The 14188-nt window shown below is 38.6% G+C and overlaps 1 protein-coding gene across 5 annotated transcripts in view; it reads left to right on the top strand.

Moving 5' to 3' along the window:
• slc25a22a (solute carrier family 25 member 22a) overlaps window positions 1-14188 on the top strand; it is a 166714-nt gene extending 152526 nt beyond the window's left edge. For 4 of the 5 annotated variants that reach the window (XM_072272269.1, XM_072272268.1, XM_072272271.1 and 1 more), the window contains 2 exons: window positions 496-571; window positions 1915-14188. In XM_072272269.1, coding sequence (XP_072128370.1) covers window positions 496-571; window positions 1915-2068 — 230 coding nt within the window. In that variant the 3' untranslated portion in view covers window positions 2069-14188. The remainder of the gene's footprint in view (window positions 1-495; window positions 572-1914) is intronic. The other variant, XR_011887753.1, reaches the window with a different exon arrangement.

A 14188-nucleotide genomic window follows, 5' to 3' on the forward strand; every position in this document is an offset into this window, starting at 1 on the left:
TGGGTTAAAATGTAAAAGACATGTTGAGGTGAGTTTAACAGGTGTCATTCATTCATTAGCGTAGCTAACGTTATTTAAACTAGCTGGCTAGCTGCTAAGGAGCTACTCTATTGATGTCCTACGTGATGACGCCAAACTCCCTGTAGACTTGCTTAACGTTGTTATAGAATAAACATGATAATATAATATAATATATGTGCATATTTTAATGCCACATTTTCTGCATATACCCAACTTGGTTTACAGATTAGACAAAATCACGAAACAAAGTATTACACACACCTTTGGAGGTTGACTGGGGGGCGGGGGGGAGTGGAATATGGGGTTGGGGGGGGGCGGGGGTGCTACCTTCCTGAAATGGTGGTACTACCTCCCTGAAATGAATTTTTGCAGGGTGGGATGTCTGATATACTAAAATGAAAAACTAATTTAAAAAAAAATTACTCTTGTTATTTACAGTGAAAACATTTTTTTTTGTCTTTTATTCCAATTTAGTAATAAAGACCAGGCTTCAATCCCTTCAAAGGGGTTTGAATGAAGACACATACTCAGGAATAATTGACTGCGCCAGGTAATAAACAATGATTTAAGTATTCCAAGTCAACAAGCATCTGCAATTCTTCGCATGCCCTTAATGTAGAACAGCAATCATAGCACGTAATGAGTAACAGAAGGGAAAAATGATTTAAGGGCATAGGAAAAAGGATATGTGATGTGGAAATTTATTGGGTTAGGTTGGGTTTCAGAAGAAAGCCAGTGGAGAACCAAAGGATACATGATGGGGAATTGCACAAGTGTGAGGTATAGATAAGCTTTTCTAATCATAACCAAGGAAGTGAAAACATGCTGCAGTGAGTCAGATGTCAGCTTGGGCAAGGCTGTGCAAGGATTTACTTAGAAGTCTAAATTTGATGTAATTTGGAATTAGAGTATTGGCTAGAACTGAAAAGCCTGGTGAATGATGTGGACGTGGCGTTGCATAGCATGTGATGCACCAGGGATCTGACTAAAGTGAAATTTATTTATTAAATGTTGGAGTCTGGCCAGCAAAACAGTGAAGTCAACAGATGCCAAAGGCTTGAAAGAATCAGAGGAGCAAGATAAAAGCAGTAGATTTTCATGTGAAGTTGTGATTAATGTTTAGAAACATGTAATGCCATTTTGTGCAAAAATATTGATGATATTGCTGGCATTATAAAGGTACTTTTGTAATCCAGGCTTACTACATAAGAAGAAATTTACTCTTAGGCTAAGTTACATTAATATTTTTAGGAAGACAATGGTTGCTGATGGCCACAAATGCAAATCAGTATTTTGCAACATTTCTGCTTTCAGCCTATAATGGTTCACTGTTTAGGCTCACAGCCCACAGATTTATGTATGTCTTATTTTAGTTAATATATGTCAATGCTTTGCAGTAACACCAAGATCAGAACTATTAAATAATCCCCATTACACTAAGCTTTACTGAATTGGTGGTGATTATGAAGCTTGATAGTTCTGACTTCACAATTGTTAACTGAGGAAGCTTTTTTTGTACTGGAGCTGCTGCCCTTTATGTGAACCCTGTCCAAAAATTCTTCCTTATCCATTACTAGCCAAGAAGTTTTGCTGATCGTGCACCTTAACTTGTTACTGATTATTAGGTTAACTGCATTTTCTGAATAATTCAAGTAGCCACTGATTGCATATCTCAATCACTGCACCAGGTTAATGATCCCTGCTAGGGATGTAACAGAGATCGAGAACTTGTTGGGGTTCAGTTGTGTAGTTGCACTTCAGCAGATCAGACCTCTGTTTTAATTTTGTGTTTGGCTCCTCTCGATCCATATTCAACAATGTTAGATCACAAGATGTGTTGTTTTTGAAAATCTTGGAACGGTACTAATTTCCTGTTATATTTGCTTATTATAGGAAAATCTGGAGAAATGAAGGACCAGGAGCTTTCCTGAAGGGTGCATACTGCAGAGCACTGGTTATTGCCCCCTTATTTGGTATTGCACAAGTTGTTTACTTCCTGGGAATAGCAGAGACTTTAATAGAGATGCTTCCAAGCAGACAATATTAATGAAGGTGGAGCACCTCAGCAAGACATCCAGCCTGGTTCCACAGGATTATGTGTGTCACTTGAACAGCACAGTTTTTGGAAACTACAACTTGGATCACCGTCCTCTTCCCCATTCTAACCACCCTGCCTCCACCACCTTCATCGCAAAAATCGTTCCCACTTTTCCCAATCATTCCGAAAGACTGTCAGTATTTTTTTTGTTTGTTTTATTTTTAAATTGTTAACACTTTGAAGAAAACGTGTCTGGGGCTAGATAGCACCAGATACCATTGCAATTGTTATAGTCTGTTCTCTTAAGTTGGCCAGTACTGATACAACAGAAATCTTTTTGAAGGGATCATCTTCGGAGAAAGCAGAAGGCCCTTGCAACTAATAATTCCCATGTGGGAAGCAACAATAAATGAGCCAGATTGAATTTCCAATAGCAGAACACTAATGGGTTTGGGATACTTTTACTTTGGGCTTCTGTGCCTAGGTGCTGAGTGGCATTATTTTTAAAATTTGAAATGGAATGGTCCATCTTGAGTCCACTGAACTTTCAACATGTTGGTTATTGGAACAACAGGTAATTTAGTCTTCTAATCTAGATAATTAAGTTTAATTGTACAAAATGAACAGTAAGGCATTGGCTGCCCATTAGATGTCTTTTCTGATTGTATTTGCATGAGACATATTGGAATTCAATGTAAGATGGGCATTTAATGACTAGCTGATGTGGTGCCGTACATTCCATTTCCTATCCTTGTTAAATTTCATCCTCCTCATTCCTTACTAGATGTCTGAGTATGTTTTTTTTGTTGTTGTGAAAAATGTAACTTGAGACAACATAAATAGAAAATGCAGAGAGATTGGGAACCCGTAATGTTTGATGGTTGTGGCTGGCATCAGTTTGTGTGAACATTGTGGACATTGAAGCTGAGATAGTAGATGATGTGGCTGGTGAAATGTTAGTAGAGACTGAATAGGTGAGTGATGAATTTGATATAAATCTGTTTCAGGCCATGAAGATACAGCAATTTAAATTCAAGTGATTCCTGAACTGCATTGCATGTAAATGTAGGCCTTCAGTGCTGGGACTCCATGGTCTGAGTGGGGTTAATATCCTTGCAACTATGCGGCAACATTCCTGTCTTATCACCAGCTCCCAGGTGTCAGACTTGGAAGGCAGGCTTCTTCTTCTGTGCTTAGCATCCAAACTATGGCACTATCGTACAGACTGCTGCACTTATGATTTAAGAGGACCTGTTTCATCTGGCTCTTTTTTAAATTTATCACATGATTAGAACAAACTGGTATCATCCATTAAACTTAAGTAGATTCAATACAGGAAACATAGGATATCTGTCACTGTTGGATTTTTTTTATTGTAAGAGAAGCCAATATACTTTAATCCTGAATAATTCTCATAGTATGCATTTCTATACAACCTCCCATTATTAGCTACCAGTAGATCGCCCTTGACTGACATAAATTACAATTCCTCAAATGTCAGACTAATTTAGAAAGATAAAATTTTATTTTCATAACAAAGTGAACAAAGAACAAGTGTTCCCAGAGGCCCAACTTTTGCACTGTTGGTATTTTAATGATGTGTATTTCAACAGTAGCAAATTGGGATGCTTTGTTTTGAAGGATTGGTATTTTACTGCCCAGATATCTGGTATCTGCACCACATTCTGTACATTTAAGTAATTTGTTGAGGTCTGATATAATTAATACGATGCTGCTGTAGAATGAATTGAGAGAGAATAAATGTGCTTCTGATATACAGTTGAAAGAAAAAAAAAACACGGGTATAATACATGTACAGGTTTAATGTAGGAGACATTTGCTTTTAAAGAATAGAATAATATTTTTGTAAGGAAGTGATTTTTTTTTCCACTCCCCTCCCCACAAACTAGTAATTCGCAACCATTCTACAATCTTGATATGATCCCTGTGAAATATTGGATTGTAAAGATCTGCATTTTTACAGTACAGTACTTCTTGTATCTGAGGTATCAGTACTGAAACCAAAGTATTATTTCACATGATTGAAGACGGTTATTGTTCTGGTCCCTTTTGGAGGTGCTGACATTGTGCTTTAATTACCAATGTAATAGTATGCTGTATAAGGAATTGTGCTAGGTGTTGGTTGTCAGGAAATACTAACAATACGAGGGAAGGAACATTTATTCAATGATTTATCTCCACCAAAATTGCATTTAGAAGTTGAGATGTTAGTGTTCTCATTATTGTGCAATATAGAGACTCGGTGATGTAGTATATTAGATTGTTGCCTTATACCTCGGGGACAGTTGTTCAAATCCAGTCTACAATTATGAGATACAACTGCTGCTTTTCTTTGGGTCCTAAATGAAAAGAGTTTGCTGTCTAACCAAAGTGCTGCTAATCAGCACTGAATTGCCAGTCTTACAAGGTACACTGTAGGATGGCTGGTGTGAAAAATGGGACAGAGCCATATTGGTGCATTAGAGTGTCCTCAGGTTTTGTGGCAGACCCATGTTTCTGGAGCAGGGTACTGGGTGTGCTTAGTTCTGCCACTTCGTGACCGGCCAAATTCCTTATGACACAAAAAACGCGGAATGCTTGAAATGAGTTAAAATACAGAAGTTAAATCCATTCTAGCATTTACTGCTTTTTGTACACTACACTGAAGCTCCTTTTATAATGAACTGATCTATAGGGTTACAGGACCCAGAGTGTGCAAGAGATTGCTGAATAAGTTTTGTTGGCGGCCTAATCCCAGCATGCACAATCTTGTTGTTCCTTCCTAAGCAAGTAGTGCTGTTATAATTCTGAATTACTTTTTGCCTTAATTAGTATTTTGGGGCAATGGAGTATAATGGACCTGTGAGAGCTCTCAAAAATCTGCTGGGGAGCTTGTCATTGTAGAATGTTAGCAAGGAAGTAAGATAGTTCAATAGATGGTTTGTTGTACAGTGGAGCTATGCACACTGAATTAATACTAAAAATAAATTTTTGAAAATGTATTTATATACTAGCTGCCCTCTTGTACAAACTTGCGCAGCCTAACCATATTCAGTTTTACTCATAATTAGAATCATATCACACATTTGCCTTTCTGAGCTCTGCCTCAACATTAATTTGGAAAGTAGATGAGTAATCCATGGCATTTTGCAAAAAATCTTCAGAGAATCAGGAGTTGGAATGAATGTACTATGCACATGTAAAAAGTTGTAGTTTTTTCAACTCCTACTACCCAGTCTCCTCTCCTCGCCTCACTCAATGTCATCATTTCCATAATGACACCTGCCTCTCACTCCAAGTCCACTTGTAATGCAACCCTTAATAGAGCTGAATTGAGATTTTCTTTGTTCCACCTCCTCTGCATGAGACTACTTTGTTTCTTCTGCTTAATTCTGATGAAGGGATCTTTAACCTGAAATATTAACTCTTTCCCTTTTTACAGATGTTGCCTGAGTTGTTGTGTTTCCCAACAGAACAATAATCTTTTCTGCACCAATATGCATTCATTAATTACACAAGCAATATTTTCACCCACCTGAAAAGCCGATTTACCTAAAATCTTTTGTTAATATTTCTTCTACCGCCTAGACACCAAGTTTAGCTAGCATATCTTCATTCACCTCTCCTACCTTTGCCCTTCTGTTTGGTTTTAATCTGTATGGTCAGGGTAGTCCATTGTATTCTGATGGTAGTCAGGTAGTCCAATGGAAATTATTTTTCCATGTTCTCTGGTGCTTGCTGCATTATAAGTCAGTTCATCCTGATCTGTTGGTTCTGTGTAAATTCTAGCCTACAATTCCACCCAGAGATTCACATCAGGAATGCCTTGCTTTCCTTCTAGAGCTTCTGTTCTTCACTGAGAATGATGAACTCTTCGCACCACCTGAATGAAGATCAGTGCGAATACCTTCACACCTCCCTTACTGCACTGTCTTCAGAATCAGATTTATTATCCCCTGTCTTGTATGACATGAAATGTGTTGTTTTGCAGCAGCAGTTTCAGGCAGAAACTTGAAATTGCAATGAATTACAAAATAAATAAATAGTACAAAAATAGAATAATGAGGTGGTGTTCCTGGACTATCTAGCTGTTGCTAAATCAATTGAGTGTGAGTCTTCAGGCTCCTGTGCCACCTCCCTAATGGTAATAAGAAGAGTAGCATATCCCAGTAGTGATGGTCCTTGAGTATTGATGCCACCTTCTTGAGGCACTGCCTCAGTGGTAGGGAATTGCTCACGCTCATACAACTGATTTCCATACCTTGAGCTTTGGAGGATAGTTGTATATGAAAATCCCAGCCTGCTTATATTTATTGTACAAGTCAGTAGTGTCTTTCTCACACCCCTGTTCAGATGTATCGAAAGAGGCGATCGCTGGCCAGTGTGGTGCAGTAGGAGGGAGACGTCTGATGTCATCAGGACTGGGTTGAATTATCAAGACTTCTTCACTATCGTACACTTAGCTGTTTCACTTTGCCTCCTAACAAAGAGCCATCTGATATCATTCCTCATCTTATTCCCTCTGGTGACCCCACAGATCTATCCTTCGAAATACTGAAAACACAATGTCATTTTCCATTTGTCCCTGCAAACTCTCACCTCCAAATTCTCTGCGTTTCCAGACTGTGTGCTCAGCTTGTAGCATTAGGTGAACTAAAATTCACTATAAAATTTTGAGAAGATAATCGTCTTTGTTCAGAAACCAGCCCAGCAATCCTGTATGAAAATAACAGAGCCACACCATCCTCAAACTGTCCTAACTGACTTCCAGAAAAGCTTCTGATATCTGTACTCTCTGTCCTTGCTCTCTTTGTAGCTCTACAAGATCAGACTTGCTCAGACCATTTATCACTGAGTTCCTTTTGCTTTTATTCCCACCAGACTATTATCCTGGCACATTTCAGGCCAGCCACACTTGTTCTAGCTTCCATAATCTTGTTATCAAGACCACTTTGCAGCCTAACAGTGGCTCCTGTATTCACTTAGCTCCCATTTAAACCTTACCATGACTTTAAAATTCTCAACTTTGTTTTCAAATACTTCCTCTCATCTTTATATAATCCTGCCCTGCGAGGACCAACAGCTATCTGGCTCCTCGATCATATGTGCCTGTAATTGTTTTACTGCTCAACCCTGTGTGGCCAATTAACAACCATTTCAAGTTGTGAAATTCTCTTTTGAATCGACACTGCCTCTTAAAGCATTTTTTGAAATACCACTTAAAACCTAACTCTGCCCAATCTTTTGATTATCAATCTTAATATCTGACTTGGTGCAGAATAAAGACAAAGTTATATCGCACGGTAACAAGCCCATTGGCCCTGGCACGTGCCAACTAAGCTCAGCTCATTTACCAGCCTTTGGCAAAACTTTTCCAATCCAATAACTGCCATTGAAAGTTATTGTACCTTCCTCAATTGCTTCCTTTGGCAGCTCATTCCACATACGTAGGTATCACCATTTTGTGTAAGTACAAATTTGCTCCATATATTCCTATTAAATGTTTCCCCTCTCACCTTAAACCTGTAATCTTGAGACCTTAACTTCATAAACCTGAAAATAGATGCATTCACTTTATGCTCCCCATGATTTTATTTGCCTCGATAATAAATAACCTGAGATATATAGCTGTAGCAGGCATCATGCAAATATAGTTGTATTGTGTTTCCCTGAATAATACATTGAACTGCTGTGCCGTAAATCCAATGGTGATATTCAAACCAACTGAGTCACAGCAGCAAAAATGTTATCCAATTGTTTCTGAAAATTCAAAATGTGGGCAAACCAGTGCTTTCTCCAGCTTGGTATAGAATATTCAGTCTCTTCCTACTTGGCTCCTTTTGACAATATAATCTCAAATTCCATTGAATTTAGCTCAGGCAGGCTCTACTGTAGCATGTTCTATCTGAGCTGAGCCTTCAGTCCTATAACCTATGCATCAACAAAGCTGGTTCCTTCAGCTGATTTCCTGTAACGTTCTTTGTTCCCTTAAGCCTTTAGTCAGAGCTCCTTCCTGTGCATACTCTGAATCACTTCCAAATATGCTACAAACACATTACCGCAAAACACACCCTTGCCCTTTTTCACATCACCAAAGCCCATCCATCAGCCTTGCCCTAATCAATCTCCATTCATTTCCTGACTCATCTGGACTCCTAATCTTTTCAGTGTTCTTACTCTGTTGCTTCTGCAGCGTTGTATCTCGTACTGTGCCCTTAACCCTGCTGACTGGCACCCATCCTGTGCTTCCACCCCTCCAATATCTCCAGCTGAAAGCCTCATCTCTTGGAGTTGCTTCTCTAAATCAGCTTGTCTAGGCGTTCTAAATGTTGTTAAATGTCAGCTCAAAATGTTCCTTCAGTGACCAGTTTATGTGCTCCATCTTGTGATGTTTGCTACATGAAAATGCCAGATAAAAGCAAGCGGAAAATGGATAGCTGAGCACTGACTGAGGATTTTTCCTAACGTAAATACTAGCCGTGTACAGTCTGTACCACAGACAAGGCAGTTATTGTTAACGACCACTGCAGACTGCTCATTTTTAACATTTGACACTCTCTATCCCCAGAAATCCCTTTTAAGCACAACGTGAGGTGCTCCTTTAGGCTTAAAGAGGCAGTAGTGCATAGCTAATTAAAATAGCGCTGGGCTTCAGAAGTGTAGCTTGTGGGAATCTCACAATTCTCCAGCCACCAACAGCTCACTTTGGGTTTAAAATCCCTGGCTTAGCATTTGCTCCAAACTGTGTTTTCTTGACATTAAAGCAACATTACAGGTTATCCTCACATTGTTTGTGATTGCTGTATGAAGTATAAGAGCTTAAAATGCAAGCTTCATGGAACATTACATTGTGTTAAAACTGATATAAGATCATTGTTAGTTTCCACACAATATTCTCTATTAACTTGTTGCAAGTTCTGACAGTTGGTACATTGTAACACAGCAGATATGTTTGTAGGCAGCTCTTAAAGGGACATTTCACTGTAGAAACATTAAAGGGATGTATCACCATAGAAACATTACTCTTCCTGTTGCAGGGGAGTGTTGCCAATGAATGGAGAGTGGAGAGGAAAGGAGTAGGTGGTTAGTGGAATGGGAGAGGTTGGTGGAGAACAAGAGGCAGGCCCAGAGTTACATGTATGAGATGTGGCAGAGACCTGCAGCAGCCTGAAATGATCCTTAAGCAGGGTGGCTGAGACTGAGTCTGCACCTGACAATCGAGTCCAAAGTGGCCACGACACATGTAAAGTTGATTTCCAGTTGTAGTGGATCACATACTTCAGTGAAGACGAAGAATGGAGTTTGACTGTTGCCTGGTTAAAAGGCACTACTTTGGGTTAAATAAAGTTGGATTTTTTTTCTGTAGGTGAGTAAGAATTGACAGTTTTCAAAGTAGGAGACTGAAAAATCTCTGCAGGCTTACTCTGGATAGTTCAGTATTTTGGCAACATTTGGCAGAGTTCTACAACAGAAAAAAAAGTGATAAGGATCATAGGAATCTTGCTGAAAAAATGAAAAGGTATATACCGTAGAGGGTGTTAAGGTATGCAGAAAGGACTTCAAAATTGCTTACTCCTGGTTAACTCAAGTTTTCAACTGAACAGCGCTCTTTGGAACTGTCTAAACAAATTTCTAGCACCCTGACTTTCATTGTTATGACAGTGCCAAAAGATTCACTACCAAGTGCCAAAGAGTTAAGTTGTTACAAACAGCTGTTTTTTTAATTAGGTTTGCCATGTAATGCATGAAGAATTTTTTCTTTTCAGATCAGTACTTTAATTGCTTACAATTGCCGTATTAGTCTCATTAAAAACATATTAGAATATTCATTGCTGTTTAATAATTATTCTGGAGGTTCAGTATTTGCTTAGCAAAGTATTATTTCAAATAATTCTATTAATAGAGGTACTCTCCTGAGTGACTTTCATAAGAAAGGGAAACAATACATTTCCAGCAGTTAATTGAACAATTAACTGGAATGGTTGTCCTTTGAAGACTGTTTAATAATGTTTCACTGCATTGTTTTGTCATTTTTGCTTTGTGTTCAGTGAGTTAGGGGTCAGTGCAGCATTGCAAATCTACAATAGTTGACTGCTTTCAACAGGAGGTTCGCAACTGCAAATTACATCTGCAGTATGTAATTAGAGTTTGGCTTCTTGGAATTGTGAGCATTAGACAGGTATGAAACACACTTGATGGTACAAATTTGCACCCCGGCTCTTGGGCCTCAATGTGCCCCTCATCAGCTGCCTTCCCAGATAAGGGACCAAGCAGTTGTTGGTTGATAAGGAGTGTCACAAACTGGGGGAGAGAGACACTGTTCAGCAAGTACATAATGGTGTCAGGTTTTGGGAGGATTTTTAGCATTCTGGTGGAGTGGAGGAACATTTGAGTTGTAATGGTCTCCAACTCTACAGCATCCAGACCAGGTAAGATGAAATTCTTCTCAATAAATCATTCTACCAAAGACATCTGCAGCCCAGCACTTTACATGAGCAATTATTAGTCTATTTTAATGCTAGTGCTTTCTGTGTACCTGCTAATGTTAATCATACACTGACTGTCCTCTGATAAATCCATAATTAATCAAACTCCATGCACTTAATTTTAATAAAGAAGGTGAGTTACCTAAATCCTTCCCAAAGTAACTTCAATAAAGTGTATGCAACAATGCTCACCCCGGCAATGTTAAACATGCAATGTAGACTTGATTTCTGATGCCTGCCTCAGTCACTGGGTTGCCAGTTCACCTGTGTTCAGTCAAGACATTGGCCACAGTCTTCATGCATGGCAGAAACATTAATTTTCTGCACCCGATTTACAATAAAACTTTAAATTGCAGTAATATAGGAACTCTAAAACTCATCTTTGATTTTTACAGCTCCTGGACTCAGTTCAGATCAATAATTGAAGAAGTTTTCCTGGGTGGCTATTTAACTGTGTGGCAGAGAGAGAAATGGCAACAGTTTGCTGCTGCTGCTATGGAAAATTTCAACCACGAATGTCAATAGGTTTAAGTTCACTAACTTATTGGTCCTGCAATCAAGAAGGGTGGATATAAACTGCCACATATGTCTTTGTCCTCCAGATCCTGGCTTTGGCAAATTGCTGAGCTGTTGGAACACGTACAGATCTGTAAAGATCTATAGCAACTTGAGACTGCTAAGGACTACTGGCAATAGGCAGATAGATTGTAAATGACCTCTGCACTATGTTGTGACTCTAATGTGCTAAATTCTGCTTGGAGGGCTCATCTTTGTTCTTCTACGTGCTGCTGGTCTAAAAGCCAGTTGAAATACATTTGTGTTTTAAAACGGATTGTTTCTCTCATAGATAATTGAATACTCTTCTTGCACATTGTCAGTTACCTCAAGCACATAGCCAGGCAATCTGAACACCAGGTCTGGATTCAGAATTAAATTTCTGTTTCTATTCCTGATTGCATTCTGTTGTGCATCTCTGTAGGCTGCTTGTGTAGAGGAGAGGCAGAGTAGGTGTGAAGCTGGGCATGTTCCACTTCCTGATTGGCCATGATTTGGGAGACATTTCCTCGTGGATTTTTATTGAGCAAGGGCAGAAAACTTAAGTTTTCTGGACAATTATGCAGAGTAACCCTCAAAGAGAGCTCAAGATGGTTGGAGTAAGCACATGGAAATAATGACCAAATTTTAGTACAGTATTTTAACAATTATGAGTCACAGTGTCTGTGGTGTCTGTGAAATTAATGGAAAACTGAGAATCATGTAGGCATTTGGCACTGCTCTCAGGACAGGTGCTGTAAAGCCATTATTAATGCAAGTGGTGAAGCGAAAGTGGAGAGAAATTTTAACTGTAGTGTCTGAAAAGTGAATGTATTGTAATGTGAAGCCGTCGAGTGCTGATGCTTGTGATGTTGGTTAGATTTTGTTTTTCTGTTGCATCTGTCCCAAAATAAATCTTCCTGGGCATTGTTCAATAAGTTATATTAATACATATGCAAAATAATCTGCACAGTTTGCACTGGTACTTTTCAGTGTCAAGACTAATTAGTGTTGTCATTTTCAAATCAGCGGGTCCTTACAGGTTTTGGTTATTTGTTTGTAACCGGATTCCGTTTATTGTAACTGTGTGGGAATCCCCCAGAACCAAATTAGTAGCAGCTTAGATACTGAGTGTAGTGACATTTGTAATTGCGTAATGCTTTTTTCTTGTCTGGGGAACCAATTTGTTGGGAGGTAAACGTCGCATATTGATTGTGATCTCCGTCATGATTGCACCCTCTTCCTGTTGTGCGCATCCAATCAGTGGCTGTAAATGCCCTTTTGGGTTGTTTACATGCATGTGTTTACATGTGACCTTTGCCAGCATGATGGAGCTGCCAGCGTAATCAGCCCCAGCTGAGGAGGGTTTCTGTGCACTTCATATAGCTTTGTATTCTGTGGTTTTGAGGAATTCAATTTTGTCTGAGGTGCTGCCTAAGAATGAGCCAACCCACTCCCAGTGCCACCAGTCCCCTTTGTTTGTCGCAGTGCTTTAGTGAAAATGTTTCCATTCAGCTGCTTGATGACCACCACAGGTTTAGTTTTATTCTGATCACTGTCCTTCCATATACTGCAAGCACCAAAAAGAAACTGATCATGGAAACTCTGCCCATTTCTCTGCTGAAATTATCTAAAATGTTTTAATGGCTTCTAAGGTACTATACAAGTTCTTTTGTTTGGTAAATTTCCTGTTAAGTTATTATAAACCAATACAAAAGAAGGAAACCCCAGATTAGATCTTTATCCTGTCTTGCTGCTGGGAATGGGCAGAAGTGGGATTTGTGCTAGTGAGAATTGGAATGATCAGCAAATTTTGAGCATAGAAGTAATTCTTGCTTTTCTTTTACACAAATTGACAAGAAAGGACTTGATTAATTCATATGGTATCATAAAGCAGTAGATGTACTTTCGAAAATGGCTTGAAGGTAGCAGTGTTGCTGGGGTTTCATTGGTGTGTGCCTTTTTTTTTCACCCTTCTGCACTGTGTGATCTAGGAGTAAGGGAATCTGTGAATATGACAACAGCAACACTACAAGCTATGTGGGCTGAAGTAAATTGTTCCACAACTTTTAGAGATCATCTTCTGTAGTTAATCTCTACAGAAGAACATTTTTCATATATTTATTGCTGACTACAAATTAAATATGAATAGAGAATCTAATATTTTCAATTACTGGCAACAAATTTCAAAGCCTAGGTGTGTGGGTCACATCTGCAAATTGGCACCTCTTTGAAATCTGCAGCCAACAAGTATTCTGTAAGACAATAACAGACTAGACAGTGCACAAAGGCTAGGAGATGTTTAGAGGAAAGATGAGGTTGATTACTGGGGCGTGGATTGCATCTGGCAATCTTGGGATCTAAATCCTTCGACCATGTAACTTGAAGCATTCCTAGTCCAATATATGAAGTATGACTGGTTGTTTTGATTGAAGTTTTATTCCAGAGATGCTAAAGTGATAACATTTGAACAAAAGTTTAATTGGAAATGTTTAACAACTCTGAATTGCAAACACTAATTCCTTAATAATATACAATGGAGTGCAATTTATAAATGTCAGTTTATTTAAATAAATGGAAATATGTTCTTTGTGCAAGAATACAGTTAAAATGATCTTTTTTTTGAGTATTTTTTTCATCATTGCAGAATGCCGTATTCTGATTTCACTGTAGTAGGAACAGCTCTCCTACTGGGTTAACTGAAGTTCCAAAACAAACTAGAGCTGACTTATTTTTGCACATTGACCTGAGAATTATGTACTTCCTCCCACAACTTCATTTCACCCCCCCCATTTAAAAAATAATAATTTTTTAATAGTGGCTTTTTTTTGAGAAATAGTATTGTCTGAACTCTGAAAATGTGAAATGTTTTCCTCAGCAGTGGGTTGTTTAAATGCAGTTGTAATTAAGCTCCAAAGTTAACCTGCTGTGATGAGTGTAATTTTGTGAATTAATGTAATTTGACGTGAAGCCTGCACACTGCTTTTAGTAGCTGCTGCATACTGGCACTATTTAACTCTGTAAATGGATCTGTATTAAAATAAAATTGAATTCCATGTAATTGATGTAATGTGGGAAAATAATAAAGGTTATTGAGACCAGAATATTG

Source organism: Mobula birostris, chromosome 11 (assembly GCF_030028105.1).
Source record: "Mobula birostris isolate sMobBir1 chromosome 11, sMobBir1.hap1, whole genome shotgun sequence".
Lineage (NCBI taxonomy): Eukaryota > Metazoa > Chordata > Chondrichthyes > Myliobatiformes > Myliobatidae > Mobula > Mobula birostris.